The 25,985-nt window shown below is 38.5% G+C and overlaps 1 protein-coding gene across 1 annotated transcript; it reads left to right on the forward strand.

Annotated features, from left to right (window-relative positions):
* The first annotated feature begins 1,171 nt into the window (after nucleotides 1-1,171).
* Nucleotides 1,172-9,243, forward strand: FGA (fibrinogen alpha chain). Its single transcript, XM_043484072.1, has 6 exons — nucleotides 1,172-1,285; nucleotides 3,471-3,605; nucleotides 4,411-4,594; nucleotides 5,625-5,770; nucleotides 6,352-7,597; nucleotides 8,339-9,243. The coding sequence occupies exons 1-6, from the start codon at nucleotides 1,232-1,234 to the stop codon at nucleotides 9,064-9,066; spliced, it is 2,493 nt and encodes an 830-aa protein (XP_043340007.1). The 5' UTR covers nucleotides 1,172-1,231; the 3' UTR covers nucleotides 9,067-9,243.
* Nucleotides 9,244-25,985: the final 16,742 nt, after the last annotated feature.

Here is a 25,985-nt window from a genome sequence, read left to right on the forward strand (position 1 = left end):
GATAATGTTCCTGTAGTACTAAATATTATGAGTGGCACATGGTCTAAGGAAGTATGAAAAAATAAGAGGCTGATTTCAATTGGAGACATGAAATTAGGTTACTATGTAAAGTGTCCAACAAAGTGCCCAGCCCTTAGTAAACACTCAATAATTTTTGGTTATTATACTACCATCAGGATTGGCTTCACATAGGAAGCAGCATTTGAGACAAGGTAGGATTGACAGACATATCATAGGCAGCCCAGTTAAATATATATTTCAAATAAACAACAACAATAAATTTTTATTCTATGTCCAAATATTGCATGGGACATATTTACACTAAAATATATTCGATGCTTATCTGACATTCAAATTTAACTGGGCATCCTAGTTTTTTATTTGCTAAACCTGGCAACTCCTTAGAAAAGAAAATTTGATAAAGAGCAGGGAAATAAATTAGCAGGTCCAAAGTCACAGAAACTGAAAAGAAATAGTATTTTCATGGCACTTTATGTTTTCCAATAATTGTTAACACTTACTGAGTACTTACTATGTGGCAATCTGAGGGCTTTATTTATTCTTCATAAAAATGTGTGGTAAGTTATCACTATGAAGAATCTGAGGCATAAAGAAGTAGAGTGCTTTGTCCAAAAGCAGTGCTGGGAAATGGTGTAGCTGGGATTATGAATCTAGGATATTTGGCTTCAGGGGCTGCCTGTCCTAACCATTCTGGATAGAGGGAAGTCATCTCTGCTCATAGTAAGCTTATTGAAGCCCTTCAGGGTCAGTTCATCGTCAGTCAGTCAAAAGTCAGATCCACCAACCATCATTCCTATGTAAACTGAAACCTCAGTTGTCAAATCTCTACCTCCTGGTGGGCTATGGCTAGCCTGCCTCTGCCACCCTCTGTATTCTTTCAAGTATTCCAGTAGTAGGTCCTCCCATGTTCCCCCTTGCATTTCCAAAGTCACCCTGTTCCTGGAATGTGGAATTTTCCACGAACTGGGCTACCTTTGCAATAGCTTATCAGAAGCAAACAAGCTTGGGGAATTGAGCAAGAAATTCTAGGACAATAACCTTACAGAAGGAGCAAGGGATACAGGGTGCTTGTTGACTGTCTCAGTGGGACAAAGATAATGATTAATCAGACCTCCTGCAGATTTAAATGGGATGGGGACTGGGAGAGGAGGCAGTCTTCCTTTCTTTCAGCTGGGGTGCTCCTCTTGAGTCAGCCCTACCCACGGCAGAGATGTTTTCCATGAGGGACCTCTGCCTGGTCCTGAGTTTGGTGGGTGCAGTTCAGGTATGGCCTTCTCTATTTCCTTTTCTCTTTGTCTCTGGTGTTTATTCCACAAAGAGCTTGCAGGTCTGAGTCAGCTATGTGTATGTCATCACACACTGCTGGCTTTATAAACTGTAGCCTGTGGAGGCAAGTTCCCAGATGGGACTGACATCTCAAGAATACAGGGAATATAATCCTAAGAGACAGACTTAGCTGGACCAAAGTGTATAAATTCACAAGGGAAGCTTCTGCATCTGTAGCTTGGTTTTATATTGTTTGTTTGTTTTAAAGAGAAGAAGTCTTTGCTATCTTTGTTGCTGTAAAGCCTTGGGATTGCTAGCTAACAGAATATTCTTATGATAAGAATTTTTAACCTAATTATTAATTTCTATTTGCCCATAACAAGCAGAACAATGGTTTACTGTAGCTTTTCTAAAAGTTTGCTTTTGTGTTTAAGACAAACAAAAGAAAATTAGCTATTTTTTGAAAACATATTACACAGTGAAATCAGAAGAGATTAATTGATAAAGCAATATGCTTTTTGGAAGCAATTGTATTCTTTTAAGATAATCACAAATATTGCAATAATTTCTAAAGTTTGACTACAGAGATCTACACAAAAGAAGAGAAACTTCATTCAACAATACTTTTGAAACACATTAATCTTATGAAAACATGATAAATCTATTCTAAAAATTCAGTTACTTCCAGGCTGTGAACTATCCTGGCTTATTTCTTTCTCTTTACTGCTTATAAACCCTACCAGAGTAGAAGAAACTAAAGAGTATTCCTAACATAATGTTCTCCCTTACAGTAAGCAATAAATAACCATTTTTTTTAGGAAATAAGACTAATGTCATTTGCTAAAGTTATATTTTGTATAATGCATAAATTTCATTTATTTCTCCACTATTGGCATAAATATCTAATTTTTGCCTGTTTTTATTATCTTGCCATTTTATTCCAAAGTATGTCTAAATTTATAATTTTATTTTTTTTAAACAAAAAGATTGTACTTGTTCCTTTAAATAAATTGCTCTTGATTGCGAATTCACATTACTATTATTGGGTTTTTTTTAATGAGACAGAAAATACTAATTATAAAAATAAACTACTAAGGGCTTCCCTAGTGACTCAGTGGTAAAGAATTCACCTGCCAATGCAGGAGATGCAAGAAATGCAGGTTCAATGCCTGGTCTGGGAAGATCCCACATGCCGCAGAGCAACTAAGCCCATACTCCAGAACTACTGAGTCTGTGCTCTAGAGCCTGGGAACCACAACTACTGCAGCCGGAAAGCCCTAGAGCCTGTGCTCCACAAGAGAACCCACAGCCACGCACACCATAAGTGGAGAGTATTCCCAAAACTAGAGAAAAGCCAGCACAGAGAAAATAAATAAATAAAATTGTAACAAAAATAAACTACTGAGATTAAGATAGTCACAAAACTCCCTGCAAGTTGGTGGTACAAAATAAAAATAGTTAAAACCTAAAATCAACATTGATGTATTAAGTTATACCATCTAGTTGGAAGAATATTTATATATCCTATTTCACTCATTGATCACAATAGAAATTTTTTTTAAATTTGTATTTTTAATTATAAGATGTTCCAAAAAAGCTGTCAATCTTGGACCATTTTTTTTCTTTCAGTATATTTTTCATTTCAAATAAAAGAAATTATTACGTGAGTAACCCCAAAAGCATTTCTGAGTCTGAATTGGCCACATATGTGTCCTCAGTATATGCTTGCTCAAATTTTGGACCCATAAGGTCATTGCAGATATTTGAAGGAGACATAGACCTGAAGTATAGGTTTTTTCCTACTAAAACAGGAGTTAGAGGAGAGAGAACTCTTGAGTTTCTCCATTATTTTTCTATCTCCAGATATGAATGAAAATGTAAAAGTAAATTTTAACTGTTTGTTTATTCAAATAATTTTTCTTTTATAACAGATCCTTTAAAACTCCTAACATTTACTAAAGGTTTCATTAGTGTCAAACACAGTTAAGGTTTATTCACTAATCTCCTTTAACCTCACAACTCCACAAAATGGACCTTAAGGATTTTCACCCAAAAGATAAGAAAACTGAAGCTTATAGAGCTCCTTGGATCCCTTGCTCAGGATTTATAGGCATGCTAGTGTCTCCTCTTTATCTGCTTAAAGATCACCTCTCTCTTTTGTGTGTGTTTATAAATCCTTAAAGGCAGCAGATGGTAGTGATCCTGCCAGTAGTGACTTTCTAGCTGAAGGAGGAGGGGTGCGTGGCCCAAGACTTGTGGAAAGACAGCAATCTACCTGCAAAGAGACAGGCTGGCCCTTCTGCGCTGATGAAGACTGGGTGAGCCATGGGCACGGGGACGGGGGCAGGAGAGTCCTTTCCTGGGCACATGGGTCGAATCAGGACGTCCTTCCTGGCCTGCTGGCAGTGCATGCCAGCTGCCACTTCAGGCCACTGAAAACTCGTCCAGTAGGAAAAGACCTAACTAAACTACATAGCAAATAAAAGAAGACAAGTGGAAGAGAACCTAGGCCTGAGAGCACTGCTTAAATTACCTCCCAGACTCTGGGTCATTGGTGGTATTAACAGGTTGGATTTTAGTTGCATGTTCAGGAAAGTACTAGGAACCTGAGTACTAGGGCCTCCAGATTTCAAGGGTCCTAATTTGTGGTTAAGCAGACCCTCATTCCAAAATTTCTTTATGATCTCTGACTAGCCCTCTTAAAGTATTTTAGGTCAAGAAATGATCTGAACAGACTGAAGAGGAGAACAGCGGGGGCTCACGGAAACCTGCAAAATTTTACTGGATCTGAGAGACAGACTATTTTATTAATTTTTTTTTTAATTTACTGAAGTGTAGTCAATTTACAATATTGTGTTAATTTCTATTATATAGCAAAGTGACTTAGTAATACATATGTGTATTCTTTGTCACACCCTTTTCCATTATGAGTTATCACAGGATATTGACTATAGTCCCTAGTGCTATACAGTAGGACTTTGCTGTTTACCCATCTTGCATATACTAATTTACATCTTGTTAATCCTAGACTCCCAATCCATCCCTCCTCCACCCTCCCTCCCCCTTGGCACCCATAAGTCCATTTCTAGAGATAGACTCTTAAATTTTCCTCCTCATTTCCAGGGTGAAAAATGCCCTTCTGGCTGCAGGATGAAAGGGTTGATTGATGAAGTCAATCAAGATTTTACAAGCAGAATAAATAAACTAAGAGATTCACTATTTAATTATCAGAAGAACAATAAAGACTCTAATACACTGACCAAGAACATAGTGGAACTTTTGGGAGGGGATTTTGCCAAAGCTAACAGTAAGTATTACAGTTACTGCATACAACAAAAACAACAAAAATCAGAAATAGATAGGGTGTCTCTTTGTAACAACTGTGATTTTATTCCAGGTTACATTAAGTAGAAACACATATCTTTATGATATCCCTGAATTTTAAGGAGGGACCTTGTTTTAGTTGTTTTTGTCATGTAAAACAAGTTGGTTTAGCATTATTTTAGGTCACAAAGTCAGTCAGAATTTTGGACTGAAGACTAGAATTTAAGTGTGTTCTTTTTCAAGAGTATATTCTGCAGATAAGATGAGCCCAACATTTTGAGTAGATATTTGTTTCTGCCTTACAAAGAAAGTACTGAGAGATCAAGGGACTTGCCCAAAGGCACAAAACTCTCATGTTGGGGGGCTGGGAGTGCAATTCAGACTCCACCGAGCTTCTTATGAAGTGTTTTGCTTTTTTTAAAATACGGAGTCATGCTGTCTCTTTCTCCCAGGCCTAGCACTAAGTCTCATTAGGACCAGGAAACTTCAGACTTGCTCTGGGCGTGAGCAGTAAGACTCCAGCTCATGAAACCTTGCCTTCACTCTTTATATCATTGGGAGACTCAGCTAATTAATTTTATGGAGCAAGAGCAACTGGCAAGTGAATGATCCTGCTGACTTATAAAAAAAAGAAAGTTTACAAACAATTTCAAACCTATAGCTGGGAAGAAAACCTTTTCAGTAAGAAAATCCAAGAATATATTCAAGTTCCTTGATTAAGGATATAATGAAATAATTGGAATATGATTAAACATTATTTTATCTCAATTATACCTTTAAAATTTCAGAGATTTACTTGAAGAATGCACCTTAATTGATATTCATGGACGACTGCAGGATATTGTCCAAATATCAAACATCTAATAGATTTGAAAATCACAAATTAAATGTTCAGAGAAGAAACTATTATAGAAGTAAAATGGGGAATATCTATAAGCAAACTTTCTTCTTTTTCTGACTAATACAAGCAAATCACTCAGCAGCTACTTCAGTATCCATATTTACCATTTCAGACAATGATAATACATTTAACCAAGTATCAGAAGATCTGAGAAGCAGAATTGAGATCCTGAGGCGCAAAGTCATAGAACAAGTACAATATATCAACCTTCTGCAGAAAAATGTCAGAGATCAACTGGTAGATATGAAACGACTGGAGGTGAGTAACTATGTGACTCTGACTTCAGATTTCCTTGTTTTTGAGTAGCAAGGAAAGGAAGGCAATAGTCATTCATTAAATGCCTACTTCACATAGAGCAATGTGTTATAGCTATTACCTACCTACAAAGTAGGTATTATGGATCCACTCTACAGGTGAAAAAACAAGCTCAGTGCTATTAAGTAAAATTTCCAAGGGCATGTAAAATTGTAATTTCAAAAGCAAATATTCAGTCTTTGCTTGTATTATTCCAAGCCCTGCTGGTCCCTAACACCACCATGTCTCTGAGTCTTCAGCTTCAGTCTCACAGAGGATCACATCATTAATGTTTCCTTTGGAGGGAATAGTACTTTCCTCTTGATCTGTTCTAAGTATAAGATACATCCAGATAGCTCCTATTGCTTATCCTGGCCAGCCTTACGATACCCAGTGTTTCTTCCACTGAGGATGGAGTATTGGTTGGTAGGTCTCCTAGTCAAACAAGTAAAACCAATTTCCAAAAAGTAAGTTAATTACTAAGAACTCAACAGGCAGTTCATTTACAGCTACCTTTTTTCTTTATCTTTCCTCCCTCTCTCCAGGTGGACATTGATATTAAGATCCGATCTTGCAAAGGGTCATGCAGTAGGGCTCTAGAACATAAGGTAGATCTGGAGGACTATAAAGATCAGCAGAAGAAACTTGAACAGGTTATTGCCATAGACTTACTTCCCTCTAGAGACGTTCAATACTTACCACTGATAAAAATGAGTGCAATTACAGGCCCTGTTTCCAGAGAGTTCAAGAAGCAGCTTCAAGAGGTCCCTTCAGAATGGAAGGCACTGTTGGAAATGCAGCAGACGAAAATGGTGTTGGAAACTTTTGGTGGAGACGGACATGCCAGAGGAGACTCTGTATCTCACGGAACAGGATTAGCACCAGAAAGGCCCAGGAGGCCTGGAACCAGTAGTATTGGAAATGTGAACCCTGGGAGCTATGGACCTGGAGGTAGTGGCACCTGGAACACCGGCCGCCCCGAGCCCGGAAGTGCTGGCACCTGGAACACCGGCCGCCCCGAGCCCGGAAGTGCTGGCACCTGGAACACCGGCCGCCCCGAGCCCGGAAGTGCTGGCACCTGGAACACCGGCCGCCCCGAGCCCGGAAGTGCTGGCACTTGGAATACTGGAAGCTCTGGATCTTCAAGTTTTAGGCCAGATAGCTCAGGTCATGGGAACACTAGGCCTTCCAGCCCAGACTGGGGTACCTTTAGAGAGGAAGGAAGTGTAAGTTCAGGGACAAAGAAAGAGTTCCACACAGGTAAACTTGTCACTACTAAAGGAGAAAAAGAGCTTCTGATTGGTAATGAGGGGGTCTCCTCTGGTCACACAACCACCACTCGTCGTTCATGCTCTAAAGTCATTACAAAGACTGTTACAAATGCCGACGGTCGCACAGAAACGACCAAAGAAGTGGTAAAGTCTGAAGATGGTTCTGACTGTGGTGATGCAGACTTAGACTGGCACCGTACTTTGTCTGTGAGGGGTAACCTAGATGATTTCTTTTCTAGAAACAATGATGGTTTCCTCACCCATAAGTTACGCGAGTTTGACGGTAAGACAGGCTTAGAATCTGGTGTTCCAGCCTTAGAGGAATTTGGCTCTTCCAGTGGTAAAACTTCAACTCAGAGCAAACAGTTTGTAAGCAGTAGCACAACTATCAACAGAGGTGGCTCCGCGATTGAAAGCAAGAGCTTTAAAATGGCAGATGAGGCCGAAAGCGTAGAGGATCTTGGCCTTAAAGGAGCACATGCCACCCAGAAAGGCCATGCTAAAGCTCGTCCTGCCAGAGGTATCCACACTTCTCCTTTGGGGAAGCCTTCCCCGACCCCCTAGACTAAGTTCCTTACTCCTGCAACGTGTCTCCCATAGCACCTTTTACTTCTTTCTTAGTCCTCTATCATGCTTAATTGAAATTCATGGTTTTGTTTATTTGTGTGTGTGTGTGTGTGTGTGTGTGTGCACATGCACGCTAGACTGTAAGTGCCATGGGGGCAGGGACTTTGTCTATCATGTTCATTTCTGTATTCCCAAACGCCTAGCAGTGTGGAATCAGCATTCAATAAATATGTGTTAAATGAATGAATTAATTAGTCCCTCTGGAACTCAATTTTAAATTTGTTTATTTAAATTCTTTTACCACTCAAAATGTGTGCTGTTGGAAATTGTCTCTACATATTAGTCATATTTTTAGGGTATGGCTCAGGTGACTTTGAGATCAGGTTGAAAATAAGTGATATTAGTACTAAATGCTAAGATATCTTTGCTGATTACTTGCCATTAATCAGTATGTACAAGTGAAATTACAAATTCATTGACAAAAAGCCCCCTTGCAATTTGTACATATAAATGCTATTGACTTGCATAAGTTCCATCCCTGTGTAAGCACATCCTTTCTCTATAAAGAGAAGGAAGAATGGAAGGAAGGGAGGGAAAGGAAGCCATTTACCTTCATTTAATCTAGGCCATTTAACTTTGTAAAGTTAAATGAGAGAAATTTCTTCCAACCAGCTTAATTTTTTTTTTTTTTTAGACTGTTATGATGTCCTCCAAACACATCCTTCAGGTGCCCAAAGTGGCATTTTCAGTATCAAGCTACCAGGATCCAGTAAAATTTTTTCTGTTTATTGCGATCAAGAGACCGGTTTGGGAGGATGGCTTTTGATCCAGCAAAGAATGGATGGATCACTGAATTTTAACCGAACCTGGCAAGACTACAAGAGAGGTTTTGGCAGCCTAAATGACAAGGGAGAAGGAGAATTCTGGCTAGGCAACGAATACCTCCACTTACTAACCCTGAGGGGCTCCATTCTTCGGGTTGAATTAGAAGACTGGGCTGGGAAAGGGGCTTATGCAGAATATCACTTGAGAGTAGGCTCTGAGGCAGAGGGCTATGCCCTGGAGGTCTCCTCTTACAAGGGCACAGCAGGTGATGCTCTGATCGAGGGTTCTGTGGAGGAAGGGACAGAGTACACTTCTCACACTGGCATGCGGTTCAGCACCTTCGACAGGGATGCAGACAAGTGGGAAGACAACTGCGCCGAAGTCTACGGAGGAGGCTGGTGGTACAACAACTGCCAGGCAGCCAACCTCAATGGCATCTACTACCCTGGTGGCTCCTATGACCCCAGGGACAACAGTCCCTATGAGATTGAGAATGGCGTGGTCTGGGTCCCCTTCAGGGGTGCAGATTACTCTCTCAGGGCTGCTCGTATGAAGATCCGGCCCTTGGGACACAACAGGCTGACAGGGTGGGAGTGAGAGGACTCCACTGAGTGAAGAAGAGAAACAATTAAGGAAGAGAAAGGAGTTGAGATTCTTTAGAGCCTACTAAAATTTCTCAGGTGCTATTTTATTGTCCTTTGTACTGTAGCTAAATGTAACTGAGACTTAGTAGTGTTTATAAAATAAAGTTATATGAGTTTTTAATCTTTAAAATAGCTCCGTGGGCTTTAAAATTTGTATTAAAGTGCACCAAGGGACACACAGTACATCAGTAAGAGGAAGTGAGGTGGAAGGTCCTCTCTGCAACACTTAAGGGTGTAGTTTTGAGAATGTCTCCATTTCATACCACCCAAAGTCACAGGGTCATTGTAAAGCAAAAAGTAGTTTCATCTATTCTACTTGAATAGTTTTAAACTAATATCTTAAGTTGCAAATCACTGGACTGAACAACGGCTGGCCTTTGTTTAGGAATTTACAAGTTACTAAGTACATTAATCTCCTCTGTTGGCAAGCAAATCCAGCAAGGCAGAAGGAGAGAAAACTATCTACGTTTTAAGATTTCCAATGAAGACCTTAATGCACATTAAAATTTTTCCCCAGAGTCTAACCAATTTCTTTCAGAAAATATGTGGAAAAAAGCATTTAAAATCTTTTAAATATTTACAAGTAGTCCAAACACATTGAACTTAACACCTTAATAAAAAATCCCCACAGTTTTCATTTCACTTCATTTTTCACCAATCATAAAGTTTGTTCTGTGATGTATTACTTATTATTAAAGTAAGACATTTTTGAAACCACCTCAATATGATCTATATAAACATAGTCATACATTCAATATATTTACATTGGTCAGTATTTTATTTCACCTAATTTGCATCTTTGGTGGCCTTGGCTCCTGGCCCCAATTTTTAACTCACATTTTCTTCTAGTGAGAACCACTTGCCACTTACCCTTGAAAATGTATTGAAATATCACAAGCATATTGGGATCCCTGTACATTGCTCTCACTTGCATAGTTTCCATCCCAATGAAAATGCATCCTTTCTCCTAGGAAGGGAAGAAGGGGAAGGAAGGATGGGAGGGAGAGAGGGAGAAGAAGGAGGGAGGGAGGAGGGGCAGGAAGAAGGAACGGGCTCGGGGTGGTGCCTGGGAAAGTGGGAAAAAAGGTAACCAAAAGAGCTTGCAAATGAGTCACATATAATGGTCCAATATTCTTGCATTTCCTTATGTGCAGCTAAAAATCCTTGCTACAAATAAGTGACTCCCTCCAAATCGTTATATAGATGGCTAAGAGCTCCTTCAGAATTTAAAAGGATTTTCATTTATTTCAGACATTAGTGTGTCATATTATTTCTATGTCTACCTTCTTAGATATATCTACCCACACATCTGCCTACACACAATTTGAGTTGGAAGTAGAAGTATTTTATTTTCCAGAAATCACACTATTAGGGACAGAATTGGTCTCCAAATGAAAGTGACTGTGAAGGGCCATTTTCTCCATCTACCTCTTTAAACTATTTCTCTCTCTCTTTCTGGTATCCCACACCCTCCTGTCTTACCTCTCTCAGTCTGTAATTCGCAATTCCTGCTCAGATCACTCCTTAAAGGTAGGAGCTTTTCATTGCAACAACTTTAGTACTCATTTTTATCAGTTGGAATTAGGTTTGAATTCCTAATTCATGTGGCTTAAATAAGACAGAAACCTCTACAGAAATATGGCCCCATGAAGTCTTGAGGAAGCCATCATCCTAATAAATAACTTTCACCCTCAAGTTTACCTCATGGCCCAAATATTTTGTCTTGGGCAGTCTGGAGGAGGAGAGACAGAGGAGAAAGAGGTAGCTTGTCTCTTTTAAGGAACTTCCCATGATGTTCCATAGAGCATATCCACTATATCCCATAAGTCACAAAGACAGGCCAAGTGGCCAGAAGGGTCAAGATGCCTTGCTTATTTGCTGGGGTACAAAACTATCCTGATTAAAATGAAGAAGACAGGGAGGATAGAAGTTATGAGAAGCAATCAGCAATCACAGCCAGACCAGTTTCTCACTCTGCAATGTTTTCTCCTTAGATGATTTGACAATTGCTACAGCTCCAGTTACCATCCTGTTGATAACTTAATCTAATCTATATTTTTCAACTAATACTGAACACATTCAGTTAAATATTTCTCATTAATCTAAGATTAACTAATTACATTCCCATCAAAACCTATTGCCTCACTCTAGTTCTTATTTTAGTTATAGACCTCACTAGCCCTCCTGTTCCTCAATCTAGAAAAATTGGTCTCCTCAGCTTCTATGCTTCCTTTGAATCAATTATCCAGTCTACTCCTAAATCATATTCAACTCTAAAAATGGTCATTGTTACAACACTTTTATGCTCTTTTGTTATCTCCTGTTAATCTTTTCTCTTTCAAGCTGTGTAACAGTCTGTTAACCTCATCAGTTCAGTTCAGTTCAGTCACTCAGTCATGTCCAACTCTTTGTGACCCATGAATCGCAAATTTGTTTATTTGATGAGATAATATAATATTTTAGCTTATTTACTAAATATATAATAAATTCATTGTGATATTTTGCATTTTAATGATCACACATAATTGTGTCTTGGTGATTTGTTAAATTATTTTAAAAATAGTTTAGTATGTACTAATATAACAGGAGCAGACTTTAGGAATTCAAATGTCTAAGTATTTCATTACCTCTAAATCATTCCTATTTAGTTATTCTTTTTTAATGGAGATAATTATATCTTTTTAATATATTATTTGTTTTGATCATAGGCTGGAGACGTATAAAAGACCATTTCAAAAGTTATTTAGGTTTTTTTCCATTTATTTTTATTAGTTGGAGGATAATTACTTTACAATATTGTAGTGGTTTTTGCCATACATTGACATGAATCAGCCATGGATTTACATGCGTTCCCCATCCCTATCCCCCCTCCCACCTCCCTCTCCATCCCATCCCTCTGGGTCTTCCCAGTGCTTTTTTAAAGAACTTTATCTGAAAAGAAAAAGATAATATTTTTCCTATGGGACAAGGGACTTGCAAAGCCTCACTTCATTTTAAGAGTAAAAAGACCCATGTTGAAAACTCCACTAACAGTTTTATGCCGGTGAAAATTTATCTACATACCACTTCAATAAATATTTTGTTTCCTAAGACTAGATATGTGGTACCTTTTATTGACCATTAAAAACCGTCAGTTCAGTTCAGTTGAGTCGCTCAGTCCTATCCGACTCTTTGCGACCCCATGAATCGCAGCACGCCAGGCCTCCCTGTCCATCACAAACTCCCAGAGTTTACTCAAACTCATGTCCATCGAGTAGGTGATGCCATCCAGCCAGCTCATCCTCTGTCATCCCCTTCTCCTCCTGCCCCCAATCCCTCCCAGCATCAGGGTCTTTTCCAATGAGTCAACTCTTCACATGAGGTGGCCAAAGTATTGGAGTTTCAGCTTCAACATCAGTCCTACCAGTGAACACCCAGGACTGATCTCCTTTAGGATGGACTGGGTGGATCTCCTTGCAGTTCAAGGGACTCTCAAAGAGTCTTCTCCAGCACCACAGTTCAAAAGCATCAATTCTTCGGCACTCAGCTTTCTTCACAGTCCAGCTCTCACATCCATACACGACCACTGGAAAAACCATAGCCTTGACTAGACGGACCTTTGCTGGCAAAGTAATGTCTCTGCTTTTTAATAAGCTGTCTAAGTTGGTCATAACTTTCCTTCCAAGGAGTAAGCACCTTTTAATTTCATGGCTGCAATCACCATCTGCAGTGATTTTGGAGCCCCCCAAAATCAAATCTGACACTGTTTCCACTGTTTCCCCATCTATTTCCCATGAAGTGATGGGACCAGATGCCATGATCTTAGTTTTCTGAATGTTGAGCTTTAAGCCAACTTTTTCACTCTCCTCTTTCACTTTCATCAAGAGGCTTTTTAGTTCCTCTTTGCTTGCTGCCATAAGGGTGGTGTCATCTGCATGTCTGAGGTTATTGATATTTCTCCCGGCAATCTTGATTCCAGCTTGTGCTTCTTCCAGCCCAGCGTTTGTCATGATGTACTCTGCATATAAGTTAAATAAGCAAGGTGACAATATACAGCCTTGACGTACTCCTTTTCCTATTTGGAACCAGTCTGTTGTTCCATATCCAGTTCTAACTATTGCTTCCTGACCTGCATATAGGTTTCTCAAGAAGCAGGATAAGTGGTCTGGTATTCCCATCTCTTTCAGAATTTTCCACAGTTTGTTGTGATCCACACAGTCAAAGGCTTTGGCATAGTCAATAAAGCAGAAAGAGTTGTTTCTCTGGAACTCTCCTGCTTTTTCAATGAACCAGCAGATGTTGGCAACTTGATCTCTGGTTCCTCTGCCTTTTCTAAACCCAGCTTAAACATCTGGAAGTTCACGGGTCACTTATTGCTGAAGCCTGGCTTGGATAATTTTGAGCATTACTTTACTAGCATATGAGATGAGTGCTATTGAGCAGAAGTTTGAGCATTCTTTGGCATTTCCTTTCTTTAGGATTGGAATGAAAAGTGAACTTTTCAGTCCTGTGGCCACTGCTGAGTTTTCCAAATTTGTTGAAATATTGAGTACAGCACTTTCCCGGCATCATCTTTCAGGATTTGAAATAGCTCAACTGAAATTCCATCACCTCCAGTGGCTTTGTTCATGGTGATACTTTCTAAGGCCCACTTGACTTCACATTCCAGGATGTCTGGCTCTAGGTGAGTGATCACGCCATCATGATTATCTGGCTCATGAAGATCTTTTTTGTACAGTTCTTCTGTGTATTCTTGCCACCTTTTCTTAATATCTTCTGCTTCTGTTTGGCCCATACCATTTCTGTCCTTTACTGAACCCATCTTTGCCTGAAATGTTCCCTTGGTATCTCTAATTTTCTTGAAGAGATCTCTAGTTTTTCCCATTCTGTTGTTTTCCTCTATTTCTTTGCAATGATGGCTGAGGAAGGCTTTCTTATCTCTCCTGGCTATTCTTTGGAACTCTGTATTCAAGTGGGGATATCTTTCCTTTTCTCCTTTGCTTTTCCCTTCTCTTCTTGTCACAGCTATGTGTAACCTCATATAGTATAACTTAACCTCACACTTTACTGCCATTCTTTATTTTTTTATTGAAGTACAGTTAATTCACAAAACGTTGTGTTACCATCAGGTATACAGGAGAGTGATTGATATGTGTATATTTATACACATATATGTATTATGAAAAGGAATATATATTATTTTTGTACTCTTTTCAATCATAGGTTATTAAAAGATGTTGAATATAGTTCACTGTGCTATATAACAGTATCTTGTTTTATATCAATTTTATATATACTACTACATATATGTTCATCCCAAACTCCTAATTTATCTATCTCCCCTTACCCTCTTTGGTAATAGTAAATTTATTTTCTATGTCTTTGAATCTATTTCTATTTTGTAAATAAATTAATTTGCATCAATGTTTTAGATTCCACATATAAGCAACATCATGTAACATTTGTCTTTCTCTGTCTGATTTACTTAATTTAGTATGATAATCTCTAGGTCCCTCCATGTTGCTGCAAATGGCATTATTTAATTATTTTTAATGGCTGAGTAATATTCCATTGTGTAAATTAGAGATACCAAGGGAACATTTCATTCAAAGATGGGTACAATAGAAAACAGAAATGGCAAGGACCTAAAAGAAGCAAAAAATATTAGGAAGATGTGGCAAGAATACACAGAAGAACTATACATTAAAGGTCTTAATGATCTGGATAACCAAAATGTTGTGGTCACTCATCTAGAGCCAGATATCCTGGAGTCTGAAGTCAAGTGGGTCTTAGGAACCATCACTATGAACAAACCTAGTGGAGGTGATGGAATTCCAGCTAAGCTATTCCAAATCCTAAAAGATGATGCTGTTAAAATGCTGCATTCAATATGCCAGCCAATATGGATGACTCAGCAATGGCCACAGGACTGGAAAAGGTCAGTTTTAATTCCAATCCCAAAAAGGGCAATGCTGAAGAATGTTCAGCATTTGAAGAGTGAACATCAACATTTTAGGAATCAGTGAATTAAAATGGACTGGAATGGGTGAATTTAGCTCAGATGACCATTGTATTTACTACTCTGGGCAAGAAGTCCTTAGAAGAAATGGAGTAGCCATCATAGTCAACAAAAGAGTCCAAAATGCAGTACTTGGGTGCAATCTCAAAAATGACAGAATGATCTCTGTTCATTTCCAAGGCAAACCATTCAATATCACAGTAATCCAAGTCTATGCTCTGACCAGTAATGTTGAAGAAGCTGAATTTGAATAGTTCTATGAAGACATACAAGACCTTCTAGAACTAACACCCAAAAGGATGTCCTTTTCATTATGGGGGACTAGAATGCAAAAGTAGGAATTCAAGAGATGCCTGGAGTAACAGGCAAATTTGGCCTTGGAGTACAAAATGAAGCAGGGCAAAGGCTAACAGAATTTTGCTAAAAGAACACACTGGTCATAGCAAAAATCCTCTTCCAACAATACAAGAGACAATTCTACACATAGATATCACCAGATGATCAGTACCGAAATCATATTGATTTTACTCTTTGCAGCCAAAGATGGAGAAGCTCTATACAGTCAGCAAAACCAAGACTGGGAGCTGACTGTGGCTCAGATTATGCCAAATTCAGACTTAAATTAAAGAAAGTAGGGAAAACCACTATTCAGTTAATACCTAAATCAAATCCCTTATTATTATAGAGTGAAAGTGACAGTAGATTCAAGAGATTAGATCTGATAGAGTATCTGAAGAAATATGGGTAGAGATTGATGATACTGTACAGGAGGCAGTGATCAAGACCATTCCAAGAAAAAGAAATGCAAAAAAAGCAAAATGATTGTCTAAGGAGCCCTTACAAATAGCTGAGTAAAGAAGAGAAGGTAAAGGCATAGGAAAAAGGAAAGATATACCCATTTGATGCAGTGTTCTAAAGAATAGCAAGGAGAGATAAGAAAGCCTTCCTCAGTTTCAATGCAAGGAAATAGAGGAAAACAACAAAATGGGAAAGAACAGAGATCTCTTCAAGAAAATTGAAGATAACTTTCATACAAAGATGGGCACAATAAAGGACAGAAATGGTATGGACATAACAGAAGCAGAAGATATTAAGAAGAGGTGGCAAGAATACACAGAAGAACTATACAAAAAAGATCTTCATGACCCAGATAATCATGATGGTGTGATCACTCACCTAGAGCCAGACAACCTGGAATGTGAAGTCAAGTGGGCCATAGGAAGCATCACTACAAAATTAGTGGAGGTGATAGAATTCCAGTTGAGTTATTTCAAATCCTAAAAGATGAGCTATGAAGGTGCTGCCCTCAATATTCCAACAAATTTGGAAAACTCAGCAGTGGCCACAGGACTGAAAAGTTCACTTTTCATTCCAATCCCAAAGAAAAGCAATGCCAAAGAATGCTCAAACTACCACACAATTGCACTCAACTCACATGCTAGCAAAGTGATGCTCAAAATTCTCCAAGCCAGGCCTCAACAATATGTGACCCGTGAACCTCCAGATGTTCAAGCTGTATTTGGAAAAGGCAGAGGAACTAGAGATCAAACTGCCAACATCTGTTGGATCATCAAAAAAGCAAGAGCATTCCAGAAAAACATCTACTTCTGCTTTATTGACTATCCAAAGCCTTTGACTGTGTGGATCACAACAAATTGTGGAAAATTCTTAAAGAGATAGGAATACCAGACCACCTTACCTGCCTCCTGAGAAATCTGTATGCAGGTCAAGAAGCAACAGTTAGAACTGGACATGGAACAACAGATTGGTTCCAAATTGGGATAGGAGTATGTCAAGACTATATATAGTCACCCTGCTTATTTAACTCCTGTGCAGAGTACATCATGTGAAATGCTGGGCTGGATGAATCACAAGCTGGAATCAAGATTGCCAGGAGAAATATCAATAACCTCAGATACACAGATGACAACACAATTATGGCAGAAGGTGAATAGACACTAAAGAGCCTCTTGATGAAAGTGAAAGAGGAGAGTGAAAAAGTTGACTTGAAACATTAAGAACTGAGAAATTTCAGATGTACAAACTGGATTTTGAAAAGGTAGAGGAACCAGAAATCAAATTGCCAACATCCACTGGGTCATAGAAAAAGCAAGGAATATCCAGGAAAACATCTACATCTGTTTCATAGCCTATGCAAAATCCTTTAGCTGCATGGACTACAACAAACTGTGGAAAATTCTTCAAGAAATGGAAATACCAGACCATGTTACCTGACTCCTGAGAAACCTGTATGCGGGTCAAGAAGCAACAGTTAAAACTGGACATAGAACAACAGACTGGTTCAGAATTGAGAAAGGAGTATGTCAAGGCTGTGTATTATTACCTGCTTATTTAACTCATATGCAGAGTACATCATGGAAAATTCTGGGCTGGATGAATCTACAAGCTGGAATCAAGATTGCCAAGAGAAATATCAGTAGCCTCAGATATGCAGATAATACCACCTTAATGGCAATGGCAGAAGTTGAAGAGAAACTAAACAGCCTCTTGATGAGAGTAAAAGAGGAGAGTGAAAAAGCTGGCTTGAAACATTAAGAAAAATAAGATCATAGCATCCAATCCCATCACTTCATGGCAAATAGATGGAGAAAAGTGGAAACTGGTAGATTTTATTTTCTTGGACTCCAAAATCACTGCAGTCGGTGACTGAGCCATGGAATTAAAGGTGCTTGTTCCTTGGAAGAAAAGCTATGACAAACCTAGACAGTGTATTAAAAAACAGAGACATAATTTTGTTGGCAAAGGTCCGTATAGTCAAAGCTATGGTTTTTCCAGTAGTCATGTGTGGCCTGAGAGTTGGACCATAAAGAATGCTGAGTGCTGAAGAATTGCTGCTTTCGAATTGTGGTTCTAGGGAGGACTCTTGAGAGTCCCTTGGACAGCAAGAAGATCAAACTAGTCAATCAAAGAGGAAATCATCCCTGAATATTCATTGGAAGGCCTGATGCTGAAGCTGAAGCTACAATACTTTGGCCACCTGATGCCAAGAGCCAGCTCATTGGAAAAGACCCCGATGCTGGGAAAGACTGAGGGCAGGAGGAGAAGGGAGGCAACAGAGGATGAGATGGATGAATGGCATCACTGACTCAATGGACATGAGTTTGAGCAAGCTCCTGGAGATAGTGAAGGACAGGGAAGCCTGGTGTGCTGTAGTCTGTGGGGTCACAAATTGTTGAACACTTAGTGGCTGAACAAATTATATGTATATACATTCCACACCTTCTTTATCCATTCACCTGTTAATAGATGTATGGATGTTTAGGTTGCTTCCATGTCTTGGTTACTGTAAATAGTGCTAGTATGAGCACTGAGGTGCATGTATCTTTTTGAGATAGAGTTTTTTCCAAACTCATGCCCAGGAGTGTGATTGATAAATCATACAGTAACTCTATTTTTAGTTTTTCTTCTTTTGATGCAAGGAATATGACTTTATTCAGATTCTGGCTGACTGACAAGATGGCAGACTAATGTCTCAAAATAACCATCTTCTATTTTTAGTTTTTTAAGGCACCTCCGTACTTTTCTCCATAGTGTCTGCACCAATTTACAGTCTCACCAAAAGTGTAGGAGGGTTCCCTTTTCTTCATACCCTCTCCAGCATTTCTTATTTGTAGACATTTTAATAAAGGCCATTATGGTTGATGTGAAGTAATACCTCACTGTAGTTTTGATTTGCATTTATCTAATGCAGAAAGTGAAGAGGAACTAAAAAGCCTCTTGATGAAAGTGAAAGAGGAGAGTGAAAAAATTGGCTTAAAGCTCAACATTCAGAAAACTAAGATCATGGCATCTGGTCCCATCACTTCACGGGAAATAGATGGGGAGACAGTGGAAGCAGTGTCAGATTTGATTTTGGGGGGCTCCAAAATCACTGCAGATGGTGATTGCAGCCATGAAATTAAAAGGTGCTTACTCCTTGGAAGGAAAGTTATGACCAACTTAGACAGCTTATTAAAAAGCAGAGACATTACTTTGCTAACAAAGGTCAAGGCTATGGTTTTTCCAGTGGTCATGTATGGATGTGAGAGTTGGATTGTGAAGAAAGCTGAGCACTGAAGAATTGATGCTTTTTTTTTTTTTTTTTTGAATTGATGATTTTGATCTATGGTGTTGGAGGAGACTATTGAGAGTCTCTTGGACTGCAAGGAGATCCAATCAGTCCATCCTAAAGGAGATCAGTCCTGGGTGTTCATTGCAAGGACTGATGCTGAAGCTGAAACTCCAGTACTTTGGCCACCTCATGAGAAGAGTTGACTCATTGGAAAAGACCCTGATGCTGGGAGGGATTGGGGGCAGGAGGAGAAGGGGATGACAGAGGATGAGATGGCTGGATGGCATCACTGACTAGATGGACATGAGTTTGGGTGGACTCCAAGAGTTGGTGATGGACAGGGAGGCCTGGCGTGCTGTGATTCATGGGGTCACAAAGAGTCGGATAGGACTGAGTGACTGAACTGAACTGAACTGAATGATTAGTGATGGGGGCTTCCCAGGTGGCTTGGATGCTAAAGAATTTGCTTGCAGTGCATGAGACCTGGCTCAGAAAGATCCCCTGGAAAAGGGAATGGGAACACATTCCAGTATTCTTGCCTAGAGAATTCCATGGACAGAGGAGCTTGGTGGGCCACAGTCCATGGGGTCGCAAAGAGTCAGAATGATTAATGATATTCAGAATCTTTTCATTTGCCTATTAACCATCTGTGTGTCTTCTCAGGAGAAACGTCTATTTAAGTTTTCTGCAATTTGGGGGGATTCGTTTGTTTAATTTTTGATATCAAGCCATATGAGCTATGTGTATCTTTTGGAAATTAATCTCTTGTAAGTAGCATAGTTTGCAAAATTTTCTCCCAATCCATGGGTTATCTTTTACCCCATTCTTTTGCTCATTCATCCCCCACAAAGTTACCTTAAAGAAAATAGATCCAATCATGTTTTTCTCCTGCTTAAGGCCTTAAGATTGGGTTAAAATCCTTCATCTTTGCTTATAAGCTGTTTCTCTTTTGGTGTCTACACTCATTAACTTCACGCTGCAGTTACATTGAATCCCTTACTCATATTGGGATACCAGCTCCTTTAATGATTCTGTGTCTTCCCCAATGCTGCCTAGAAACCTTTCCTTCATCCCTTAAAATACAGTTCAGTAATGTTCCTTCTGTAACCCTTCCTTCATGCCCATCAGAGAACATAAAACTAGGAATTGTTCTCTGGGCCCCTATAGCTTTTGTTCATATCTCAAAAATAATAAGGCCATTTCTAACTTTGCCATATTTGTTTATGTTTTTATGGCATCAGATGTGAATTCTCTTAAAGCCAGTGCACTTTTCTGTAGTATCTCTTGCTCTGAATAAGAATGTATCACCTAATGTATGATTATACATATGGCTTTTTAGTTTCTTTAAATATTTTTATTGTTTTTTCTTTTACATTTAAATATTTTGTTAACCTCAAATTCACTTTAATATGTTGTGAAGGTCTACTTTTGCTTTCTTATAGATAGTTAGCCAGTTATGCTGAGGTCATTTATTAAACCATTCTTTGCCAGAGGAATTGAAATGGCAATTTTATATAAGAATGTCTCTTTGAATCTGTATACAGACTCTTGCCAGTGCTTACACTGCCGTGGTCAACTTTAAAGTGTAGCTTTTGGATGAAGTATTTTCCCTCTTACCCTTCATTTTTTTTCTTTTTGTCTAGAAAAATTCCAATTTCAGTGTTTACTTCTTTTGTTTGTTCTATGGGCTATTTAGAAAAACCTTTCTTAGTTTCCAATTAGATACATTTTTAGGGGGTTAAGGGGAGATGTCTTTTTTTTTCCTATAACCCTGACCTCATGTAGAATTGATGAGTCAGCTTTTAGTTATTAATTTCCAAATATTTAATAAACTACTTAGTTTAACCAATTCTTTCATTCTGTTTTAGAATTAAGATACTCTCTGTTGATAAGTACATGTTTAATTTTTGTGATTGTTTCATAGGCAAAAAGAAGAATCTGTGTATTTACACTTACAGGTTACAAAATTTTATGTTACCAAGTTTGTTGATGTTAGTATTTAAATATTTTGTATCTTTTTTGTTTCATGTAATTAATGTATCATATTTTGAAATATGTACATGTATGCCTGAACATATCTTATGTGTATACTGTCTGTATACAATAAGATTACACTCAGTGGTTTTGTGTATGTGTGTTACATTTTCTGTTGTAAAAATTTTGCTTTGTGTGACTGGACCTTTTATTATATAGTACATTAAAGTTTATGACTGTTATATCTTCTCTGTGAATTACACTTTTAAATCATTATATAAGGTCCCTCTTTTACCTGTTTTATCCTTTTAGGATTGAGATCCACCTTGTTAAGTATTAATAGTGCCATTACTCCCCAATTTCTTTTTCTTTGCATTTATATATATCTTTACCAGCCATTTTATTTTTAATATTATGACTCCATTTGGAAGATTTTCCTAAAATAATAATGTATTTTTAAACTTTTTTAGTTTTATTATTGCTCGTTTGTTTAATTTTTTGCATGTTGCTACTTTATTTCCAAACTTTTCATTACTTAATTTAGAAGAATTGTTTTACAATTGATGAATTTTTTACAATTTTATTTTACAATGACTCTTAAAATTTTCTTGTTTCCTCTTTCTTTAATTTCTGCTGCTTACTCATGGTACTCGTCCCTCTCCCACCACCCCAATCAAACTCTCTCTTAATCTGCAGGTTCTATTAGATTAGCCATTTCAAAATAACCTCTACTGGACTGAATGAATGAATAAATGAATATGAACCTGAAAGTTTTGCAGGGAAGTACATGATTTTTAAATATATCTGCTACAGAGGAAAATACTGAATTAAGGGTTTTGATCCTGAGTAAGAAACGTAAAAACTATCCAACTATATCTTAATTCTACACAGGACTTCCTGTGGCCACAGGACTGGGAAAGGTGAGTTTTCATTCCAATCCCAAAGAAAGGCAGTGACAAAGAATGTTCAAACTACCACACAATAGCAATCATCTCACATGCTAGCAAAGTAATACTCAAAATTCTCCAAGCAAGGATTCAACAGCACGTGAACAGAGAAATTCCAGATGTTCAAGCTCAATTTAGAGAAACCAGAGATCAAATTGCCAACATCCACTGGATCACAGAAAAAGCAAGAGAGTTCCAGAAAAACAACTACTTCTGTTTTATTCAGTAGTTCAAAGCCTTTGACTGTATCGATCACAACAGACTGTGGAAAATTCTTAAAGAAATGGGAATACCAGACCACCTAATCTGTCTCCTGAGAAATCTGTACGCAGGTCAAGAAGCAATAGTTAGAATCGGACATGGAAACAGACTGGTTCCAAATTGGGAAAGGAATACATCAAGGCTGTATTTGTCACCCTGCTTTTTTTTAACTCCTATTGCAGAGTACATCATGCAGAATGCTGGGCTGGATGAATCACAAGCTGGAATCAAGATTGCAGAAGAAATATCAATAACCTCATATATGCAGATGACACCACCATTATGGCAAAAAGCAAAGAAGAACTAAGGAACCTCTTGATGAAAGTGAAAGAGGAGAGTGTAAAAGCTGGCTTAAAACTCAACATTCAAAAACTAAGACAATGGCATCTGGTCCTATCAGTCAGTTCAGTTTATTCACTCAGTCATGTCCAACTCTTTGCAACCCCATGTACTGCAGCACTTCCATATACTGCATGCCCAAGTACCCCAGTACTTCCATGCCCATCACCAACTCCCTGAGTTTACTCAAACTCATGTCCATCGAGTCAGTGATGCCATCCAACCATCTCATCCTTTGTCATCCCCTTCTCCTCCTGCCTTCAATCTTTCCCAGCGTCAGGGTCTTTTCCAATGAGTCAGTTCTTTGCATCATGTGGCCAAAGTATTGGAGTTGCAGCTTCAGCATCAGTCCTTGCAATGAATATTCAGGACTGATTTCCTTTAGGATGGACTGGTTGGATCTCCTTGCAGTCCAAGGGACTCTCCAGAGTCTTCTCCAACACCACAGTTCAAAAGCATCAATTCTTTGGTGCTCAGCTTTCTTTATAGTCCAACTCTCACACCCATACATGACTACTGGAAAAACCATAGCCTTGACTAGATGGACCTTTGTTGTCAAAGTAATGTCTCTGCTTTTCAATATGCTGTCTAGGTTGGTCATAACTTTCCTTCCAAGGAGCAAGTGTCTTAATTTCATGGCTGCAGTCACCATCTGCAGTGATTTTGGAGCCCCAAAAAATAAAGTCTGCGACTGTTCACCGTTTCCCTATCTATTTGCCATGAAGTGATGGAACCAGATGCCATTATCTTAGTTTTCTGAATGTTGAGTTTCAGGCCACCTTTTTCACTCTCCTCTTTAACTTTCATCAAGAGGCTCTTTAGTTCTTCACTTTCTGCAATGTGGCAGGGCCTTAAATATCATGGAAGGAAATGGTATGGTAAGGAATTTGCACCTGGGGAAGAGAGGCAAATCAATCATTATCTGAGAGTTGTATGTTCTGTTTTCCATTTCCACATAGTAAAAGCAACAGTTCAAGAAACAGAGGCAAGAAAATTTAAGATACCCTGCCAGCTTTGAGCTGAGAAATGGTCAGCGATCTCCCTCTTCATCAGCTCATTGCTCAGGGTGGCTACATGTTGATTGCAACAGGGCATTCTGGAAAATATTTGCTAAATCCACCTTTGACTCTATCTGCAATAGGTCTATGACCTTAGGTTTGTAGGCCTACATAAGTTCTTGCAAAACTGCATTTAAAATATCTCCTTTTAAGAGATAAAGCAAACCTAGCAAACAATTGTTTAATATAGGTGAAGGGCATAGAGGTATTCATTAAACTGTTCTTATAATTTCTTTGTAAAACTGAAACTTGTCAAATTAAAAGTTGTTGGAAAAATAAATACAATTCAGTCAAAAGACAAAGCCAAAAAACACATCACCTGCTGTTAGGAGAGAAATGGTGCAATGGTTACTATTCATACCAGTTAAAAGGATTTTCATAAGAGTAAGACCCAGTGTAATCACCTAGGAAATAAAATACTTGAATAGATAGTGGGTAATATCACGCTCCTGATTGCTGTCTTACATACCTAAAGAATAGTTAAAAATTCATATAAAAGATGATTCTCCTCGTAGAAAATTGGGGAGAGGACCTGAAAAGAAACTCTCAAAAGAAGATAGACAAATGGTCATTAAACATTTTAAAATCCTGTAGTTGCACTAGTAATTAAATATGTGAAACTTAAAGCAATTTTCAATATTTTAATCAGCATTCAGCATTAATGAAGGAGGAGAAAATAAAAATGAAAACACCTCTAATTCTATGTGTCAAAGGTAAATAGGTACAATCTTTATGGAGAGTTATTTGGCAATATTGTCATTTAAAAGCCCTTAGAATGCCAAAATCCTTTATTTTCTCTAGAAATTCTGCTTCTAGGAATTTATTCTAGAAGGAAGTAGATAAAAACTTATAGATAATACAGATTATATTTTACATGCAAAAATATGCTAATCTCAGCATTGTCCTTATTAGAACAAGGTCAGAAAAATCTATATGCCTAATGAGAAACATTTGTTTAAAAAAAAACAAGTACATGGCACATGATGGAATATCATATGGCCATTAAAAATCATATTATAGAAAAGAACATTATAGGAGAATATTAAGTAACATGAGAAATTTTCTATGACACAATGTGAAAACTTCAAGTTCTAAAACATGCACTGGATAATAACAACAACAAAAATCTATCAAGATATTAATTGCTTCCCTGTTAAGTGCTGAAATTATAAATGATCCTACTTTTTTCTGTATTTCACAAAACATCTAAAGTAATACATACTACTTTCATTTTAAAACCATAATCAGGGTATTCCCTGGCTGTTCAGTGATTGTGACTCTGCACTTCAAATGCAGGGAGTGCAGGTTTGATTGATCCCTGGTCAGGGAGCTAAAATCTCACTTGCGAATTTGTGTGGCCAAAAAAAAAAAAAGCAACAACCCACTGCTGCTGCTAAGTCACTTCAGTCGTGTCTGACTCTGTGTGACCCCATGGATGGCAGCCCTCCAGGCTCCTCTGTCCATGGGATTTTCCAGGCAAGAGTACTGGAGTGGGGTGCCATTGCCTTCTCTGCAACAACCCACAATTAACGTTAAAATAAACAGAACTTATTCCATTTCCTAGGTTTAGCCATAACACACCAACACACTGTGACCTGGTGCAGAGCTGCGTGGTAGAGAAAACTCAAGGAGGGATCATCAAACCACATGGCACAGTGTGGGGGACAGATAGTGTTCAGAAGCACAGCTTCAGTTCTACGTACAAAAAGGTAGGTAGCATCTCTCATTTGTTACTACACCTCAGAAAAACTAAAAGTCCAACTAAAGAATCACCTGAGACTGATAGATACCAGAGTAGAAATAGTGGTTCTAGTATTTGGGGATCATGTTGCTAAACCCAAGTATTAGTATCAGTCACTCTGTCGTGTCTGACTTTTTGCAACCCCATGGACTGTAGCCCGCCAGGCTCCTCTGTCCATGGGATTCTCTAGGCAAAAATACTGGAGTGGGTTGCCATTTCCTCCTCCAGGGGACCTTCCCAACTGTACATAAAGGAGACGTCATTAATGTGCATTAGAAGATACCCCAGGTTAACCTGTTATAGAAAACTGCCTCTTGAGTCTTTGAATTCTATACCAATTCTATACCTCTGGTTGTTTCTTATTTAGGTTTTAAGGTGAATGACCTGGGGATATTTGTTTCCATCAACCTGATTGCGAATCTAAAGGCACCGTTGAAATGTCTATTTTTCTTGCTATCCTCAGAAGAGACTGCTTCACATCT

Source organism: Cervus canadensis, chromosome 1 (genome assembly GCF_019320065.1).
Source record: "Cervus canadensis isolate Bull #8, Minnesota chromosome 1, ASM1932006v1, whole genome shotgun sequence".
NCBI lineage: Eukaryota > Metazoa > Chordata > Mammalia > Artiodactyla > Cervidae > Cervus > Cervus canadensis.